General features: G+C 45.6%; 1 protein-coding gene across 1 annotated transcript in view; it reads right to left on the bottom strand.

Moving 5' to 3' along the window:
- Positions 1-1,069: 1,069 nt before the first annotated feature.
- Positions 1,070-7,407, bottom strand: part of MTHFD1L (methylenetetrahydrofolate dehydrogenase (NADP+ dependent) 1 like) — a 280,830-nt gene continuing 274,492 nt past the window's right edge. The window contains exon 26 of the mRNA XM_007943227.1: positions 1,070-1,159. Within this exon, the coding sequence (XP_007941418.1) occupies positions 1,070-1,159 (90 nt within the window). The remainder of the gene's footprint in view (positions 1,160-7,407) is intronic.

The raw sequence follows: 7,407 nt of genomic DNA, 5'->3' as shown, positions 1-7,407 counted from the left end.
CAGCACGCAGACACCACCAACACACGCACATGCATGCACGTTTCTCTCCCAAAAGCAAACAATTCCACACCTTGCATCAATGTCATTTCATGTAAGTGGTTCCTTAGCTTTCTGATCACGGCCTAGGATCTTACAAAACAAAGACACAAACATCTCCCCATGTCACCGGCTGGCAGTGCGTCTCCTGTATCCTGGGCTTGGGGCCCTAATTCAGGGACAGTTGGAGAGTGGGGTCTCTGGCTCAGGCAGGCCCATGAGGAAGGACTAGGCTGTGCTGCCAAGAGGAAGGGTGTTGGGCTCAAAACAGGAGTGAACAGGAAGAAGGAACTGGGGGGCTTGGGGCAGAAATGTCCCTTGACTACACGGTGAGGGCACGTGTGATATGAGGGACGGGAAAGCAGCTCTCAGCCTTTACAACTTTAGACAGGGAGTTCCCTGGGAGCGGGAGGGAGGGTCACTTTGCTCCACTGTGGGAAGGTAGGGCAGAAGCGGGAGTGGCTGCGGTCCTGGGGCGTAGGCAGGAATAAGACCAAGGGTCCCCAGCTGTGGACTCCTGAGGCTGATGCTATGTGAACCACGAGCCCTCCAGCACCCTGTCCTCCCCGTGCTCCCACTCCCTGAGTCCAGTGACCTCTCCTGTCTCACTGTGTCTGCCGGTGACCTGGAGCACTATACACCTGCTGTGACACAGGTGAGCGCCTGTTGTGTGATTTTAACTGCACCAGGAGACAGGTAGCAGGCAGGCGGTTTCCCGTTTAATACTATAACAGACATGAGTTTTAATTCGGGAAGAAGATGATGAGCTTACAAGCTACAGAATCTAGATTCAGAGATGATGTGGTCCGACTTGCGACTCGAGCCCAGGGTTCAGTGTGGGTCTCTGTACTGACCACCAACTGTGTGTCCACGCCTGGGGTGGGGCCAGGTTAGGGGCTGTTGGTAGACTTACCAGGTCACTATTGTAACAAATATCAGGAAAACAAAACAAATCAGGATTTGAACTGATAAAAAAAAAAAAAGGGAAAAGGCAGCAGCATACCTGCATGGAGTCCTTGGAGAGGCTGATGACTTAGAACAGGCCTTGAACTTGTTCTGTTTCCGGGTCGAGGTCGATATCGTAAAAGCAGGGCCGAGTGGGCAGCCCCGGCATGGTGCTCATCTGGAGGAGAAAACAGTGTTCTGTATTAGCACGTGCAACCACGTGGTCACGGTGAACGCTGCACCTGGCGACACAAATGGACTCAACCCAGCCCTGCGGCACCTCAGGTATACGCACACTCCTCTCATACGCACCGCTTGCTCTTTCTGTTTCTGTTTCAGAAAATGACATGAAAAACGTGAACTGCCTGAAAATTTAGACCATTACCTTCCCCCCACCCCACACCTCTTTTTCTAAGTCAAATCTTAATATTGAACCCCAACAAAGATGAGCCCTTTTGGTTGAAGGGGGTAGTGGTGGGATGAACGGTGGCCAACTCTCCCCCAAAGACAGCCTCCAGGTACATGTTCGTAAAACCTGCTGCTCCTGGAGCAGTTTGAAAACGCCAGTTCTCCGTACAGCGATTACCCTGGCCTACCTAGAGAACAAGAGCCCTGTGGGCACAACAGGTGAGCAGTTGGCTGATGACCTAAGGGTGTGTGGTTCAGACCCATCCAGTGGCCCCACGGCAGAAAGACCTGGCCACCTGCTTTTATGAAGATTAAAAACCAAAAAACCAAACATACTGCCACTGAGTCGGATCTGACTCATAGCAGCCCCTCCTTGGGTTTCCAAGGCGGTATCACTACAGAAGTAGATTGCTCAGTCTTCCTTCCAAGGAGTGGTTGGTGGGTTTGAACCACCAGCCTTCTGGTTAGCAGTCAAATGCTTCAGGCACTATACCACCAGAAAACCCTATGGGGCGATTCTACCCTGTCACATGGGGTCACGAGAGTTGGGGTCGATTCAATGGCACCTGACAACGACCTTGAGAACAATAATTAATGTTCATCGTCCACTCACTATGCATGTGCTGGGTAGTGCTAAATGCCTTACTGATTTTCTCCTCTCAACACAGCTATGAGGTGGGGCCTTTGTTATTTACATTTCATGTTCATTACAAGTAAGGAAGATGAGGGTTAGAGAAGCAACTTGTGCAAGTCACCCAGACAATATGTGGCAAAACAGGGCATCTCCACCTGTAATTTTAACTCAGTCACCTTTGTGGCACTTGGTGGCACCTATGGGCTTTGCATGGATATCCTACTGAAGTCCCCCAGCACCCTGTGTGGTAGGAGTGATCTGCAGCCTCACTTTACCATGAGGCAAATGGGCACAGACAGGTTGGGCTCTGTGCTCGAGGACACACAGTGGGTCAGTGGTGGAATGGGATTAATGCCAGCGGCCAGTCCCCAGAGCTCACATTCCGTATGCCCCGTAGCACTGTGCCCATCAGCATCAGAATGCCCTGGTGTGCTTGTAAACGACCAGTTCTGGGCCCCCATCCTGGACCCAAGGTGTGGGACCCATAACTCCATTTTTGTGAGCTCCATGGTGATTGGCACAGACTAGAACCACAGGATCCAGGGTGTGAGACTCTGGGGGTGGGGGGGCTCACCCCTCAGCCATCTATTTCTTACTCTGCTTTCATCCTATGCCTTTTCTACAAATGATGCTTGCAACGTCACATCCAACTATTTAGAGAAAAGATGCTGGAATTCTGCTTAGCCTGGCTCCTGCCAGGTTTAAGTGTGATGCCAGGCACAGCTCCTGCCTGCCCCACACAACCAGGCAGCGAACACTCTTATTCTGGATGCGATGAAGCTGCGATACAACAGGCACTTAACGGCAGCCAGGGTTTGCCAGCTTCATCCCACCTGGCCAATGCTCTCACCAACCAGGACTCTCGATAGGACCCAACCACAGAACTTCACTCCCCACCATCTGCTATCTTTCCCAGTGACTCGGGATGCCCCTCTCTGCTAACCTCCCCTCTTCCCTAAGGCATTAAGAGACTCCTGCTACCCGACCTGGCTCTGTGGAACGGCGGCACCAGCACTGGTATCACCTAGGAGCCTGTGAGAAATTCTGAATCTCAAAAGTCACCCCAGACCTGCCCAGTCAGATAGGGCAATTTCAGCAAAGCCCCAGCTGATCTGTAAGCATGTGACAGTTGGAGAAGCCCCGGCTTAGAAAGGCTGCCTAGAAGCCCCGCCTCCCCTCTGTGGGGGAAGGAGAGGGAAAGCCAAGGAGAAGGAAAGGTGGCCTAACACCCGCTGCAGTCAGCAGCAGGTGGGGAGGATGTCGGTGCACCTGAGGGCTTCATTAACCACCTCCTCCCTCTGCACTGAGTGGGGAGGAAGGGGGAGGCTGAGAGACGTGTGCTCCGCGTGGCCAAATGCATGAAACACTGTGCTGTGTGGTGCCTAGCTCCTGTCTTGTTAATTGCACAGGCATCCTTGGTGGTGCCAACGGTTAACATGCTCATGCTCACTGCTAACTACAAGGCTGAGTCCACCCAGAGGTGCCCTGTAAGAAAGGCGTCAATGTAGCATTACAGAAACAGAATTCAGGTGGCCCTTGGGATTAGACCTGCCCACACGTCAGGGGTCAGTGCTGCTCTACAGGACTTCACTGTGTGCCATTTATGCAGGAGTCCTGCGTAAAACACTAAACAACAAAAAAGCCCCAACTCACTGCCATTGAGTCAATTCTGACTCATAGTGACCCTCACTGGGTTTCCAAGGTGGTAAATCTTTATGGAAGCAGACTGCCCATCTTCCTTCCATGGAGCGACTGGTGGGTTTGAACCATTAACCTTCTGGTTAGCAGTCAGATGCTTTAGGCACTGTATACCACCAGAGCTCCTTTAAATACCAAGGAGCCAGTAAATTGCACATACTGCATCACTGGATTGCTTTACAAAGGCTGAAAAACATGGGCTTTTGTCTTTTGTGACCATTTATCCATTTTAACTGTAATGACTCTTCCAAATCCTTACTGATGGCGTATTAGCCTTATTCTCGAAAAGCTGACTTCCATCAATAGCCTTTATGAACACAGGTTAAAGGCCAATAAAGAGAAAATAGGTATATTTAAAACGAGTCATTAAAAACTGAAAGAATATTCTTGGCGTGGGTAGAAAAATTATTAAAAACTATTCCATAAAGTGACAGAATCACAACTTCTGCTTAACTGAACATATCACTATAATTAATTTTGTTGGTTGTAAAATATCTTCTTTTTTCTGATTTTCCCTTAAATCTACTACTTTTTCCCACTGAAAAAATCATCTAGTTTTATTTTGGTTTCAAAAAGAAGCAACATTTTTATTCATACTTATTTTATTCCTTTAGTTCACAAGGAAGACCAGTTAATACGACTATTATTCAAGTTTACGCAACAACCACTAATGCCAAAGATGAAGACATTGAGAATTTTTACCAATGTCTGCAGTCTGAAATTGATCAAACATGCAATCAAGATGCATCAATAATTACTGGTGATTGGAATGAAAAAGTGGGAAACAAAGAAAAAAGGACAGTAACTGGAAAATATGGCCCCTGTGATAAGAGACGGTGCTTAGAGACTGTATGATAGAATTTTGCGAGACCAATTAACCTGTTTTCAACCATATAGACAGTGCCTATACAAATGAAACCTGCAGGATGGAATATACAGGAATCAAATCAATCACATCTGTGGATAGAGACAATGGAAAAGCTTAATATCATCAATCAGAACAAGGCCAGGGGCTGACTGCAGAACAGATCACCAATTGCTCATATGCAAGTTTGAGCTGAAGCTGAAGAAAACTAAAGTCCACAAGAGTCAAAGTACAATCTTGAGGACACCCACTCTGAGCTTAGAGACCATCTCAAGAACAGTTTGACACCTTGATCACTAGTGACCAAAGACCCAAAGAGTTGTGAGAGGGCATCATATATGAAGAAAGCAAAAGGTCATTAAAAAGATAAAGAAAGAAAAGACCAAAGTGGATGTCAGAAGACACTCTGAAACTTGCTCTTGAATGGAGACTAGCTAAACTGAATAGAAGAAATGATGAAATAAAAGAGCTGAACAGAAGATTTCAAAGGGTGGCTCAAAAAGACAAAGTAAAGCATTAAAATGAAATGTGCAAAGACCTGGAATTAGAAAATCAAAAGGGAAGAACACACTTCACATTTCTCAAGCTGAAAGGACTGAAGAAAAACATGCAAGTCTCAAGTTGCAATACTGAAGGATTCTATGGGCAAAATACTGAAGGATGCAGGAAGCATCAGAAGACGGAAGGAATACACAAAGTCATTGTACCGAAAAGAACTGGTCAATGTCCAACCATTACAGGAGGTAGCATATAATCAAGAACCATTGCTACTGAAGGAAGAAGTCCAAGCTGTACTGAAGGCACTGGTGAAAAACAAGGCTGCAGGAACTGATGGAATACCTATTGAGATATTCCAACAAACAGATGCAATGCTGGAAGTACTCACTTTCTATGCCAAGAAATGTGGATGACAGCTACCTGGCCAACTCACTGACTAGAAGAGAGTCATATGTGTGTCCGTTCCAAGACAAGTGATCCAACAGAATGCAGAAATTATTGAACAACATCATACACAAGTAAACTTTTGCTGACGATAATAAAAAAAATGGTTGCAACAGTACATCAACAGGAATCTGCCAGAAATTCAAACTGGATTCAGAAGAGGACATGGAATGAGGAGTATCATTGCTGATTCAGATGGATCTTGGCTGAAAGCAAAGAGCATCAGAAAGATGTTTACCTGTGTTTTATTGACTATGCAAAGGCATTTGACTGTGTAGATCATAACAAATTATGGATAACATTGCGAAGAATGGGAACTCTAGAACACTTAATTGTGCCCACGAGGAATATGTACATAGACCAAGAGGCTGTCATTCGAACAGAACAAGGGGACACTGCATGGTTTAAAATCAGGAAGAGAGTGCATCAGGATTGTAGCCTTTCACCATACTTATTCAATCTGTATGCTGAGCAGATAGTCTGAGAAGCTGGACTATAAAGAAGAGCGTGGCATCAGAATTGGAGGAAGGCTTACTAACAACCTGTGATATGCTGATGACACAACCCTGCTTACTGAAAGTGAAGATGACTTAAAGCACTTACTAATGAAGATAAAAGAGTATAGTCTTCAGTATGGATTGAACCTCAACACAAAGAAAACAAAAGTCTTCACAACTGGACCAATAAGTAACATCTTGATAAACAGAAAAAAGACTGAAGTTGTCAAGGATTTCATTTTACTTGGATCTACAATCAACACCCATGGAAGCAGCAGTCAAGAAATTAAACAATGCACTGCACTGGGCAAATGTGCAAAGGATCTTTTTAAAGTGTTTAAGAGCAAAGATGTCATTTTGAAAACTAAGGTGTGCATGACCCAAGCCTCATGTGTGTGTGAGAGCTGGACAATGAACGAGGAAGACCAAAGAAGCACCGATGCATTTGAATTACGGTGTTGGTGAAGAATACTGCACATACCATGGACTGCCATAAGAACAAATAAATTTGTCTTGGAAGAAGTATAGCCAGAAGGCTCCTTAGAGGCAAGGATGGTGAGACTTGGACTCAGGTACTTTGGACATGTTATCAGGAGGGACCAGTCCCTGGAAAAGGACCTCATGCTTGGTAAAATAAAGGGGACAGCGAAAAAGAGGAAGATCCTCTCAATGAGATGGACTGACACAGCAGCTGCAACAATGGGCCCAAACACAGCAGGGACTTTGAGGTGGAGCAGGACCGGGCAGTGTTTTGTTCTGTCGTACACTGGGTCCCAGTGAGTTGGAACCGAGTTGGCAGCACCTTACAACTACAGCAGCAGTTCCGGATCTGAAGCTAAAGAGCCTTCTACACATTTCTTTCCTTCTTTAACAGACAGAAAGGAATAAGGATCATCTTGTTTAAAACATTTAAAAATAACCAAAAAGACTACAATGGCTAACTGTAGAGATACCGCCTTGAAAACCCAAGGAGAGGTCGCTATGAGTTGGGCTCGACTTGATGGCAGAGAGTTTACGTTATAATATAAATACAACTTAAATAAAATGATTTTCTTTTCCATGAAATCATCACCTGAAAACTTCATGTCTTTATTAAGCAAAAAGACTTTCTCAACTGCAAATATGGTACTTAGAAATATTAGGCTCTCGATAAATGCATTTTTTAAAAAATAGATGAGTAAAGTGGGAGGGGAGTAGAGTGGAGGGAATACTGCAAAAAAAATTATATATCTATGTCTCTCTCTCTCTATATATATATATATGTTGTTGTTGTTATATGCCATCGAGTCGGCTCCGACTCATAGCGACCCCTCCTTGGGTTTCCGAGGCAGTATCACTACGGAAGTAGGATTGCCCAACCTTCCTTCCGAGGAGTGGCTGGT

The sequence above is a fragment of the Orycteropus afer genome, unplaced genomic scaffold, assembly GCF_000298275.1.
Source record: "Orycteropus afer afer isolate SDZICR_OR568_19922 unplaced genomic scaffold, OryAfe1.0 scaffold00101, whole genome shotgun sequence".
In the NCBI taxonomy this organism is placed as follows: Eukaryota; Metazoa; Chordata; class Mammalia; order Tubulidentata; family Orycteropodidae; genus Orycteropus; species Orycteropus afer.
Note: the sequence above shows the minus strand (reverse complement) of the source record. Positions and strands in the feature narration are given on the sequence as shown.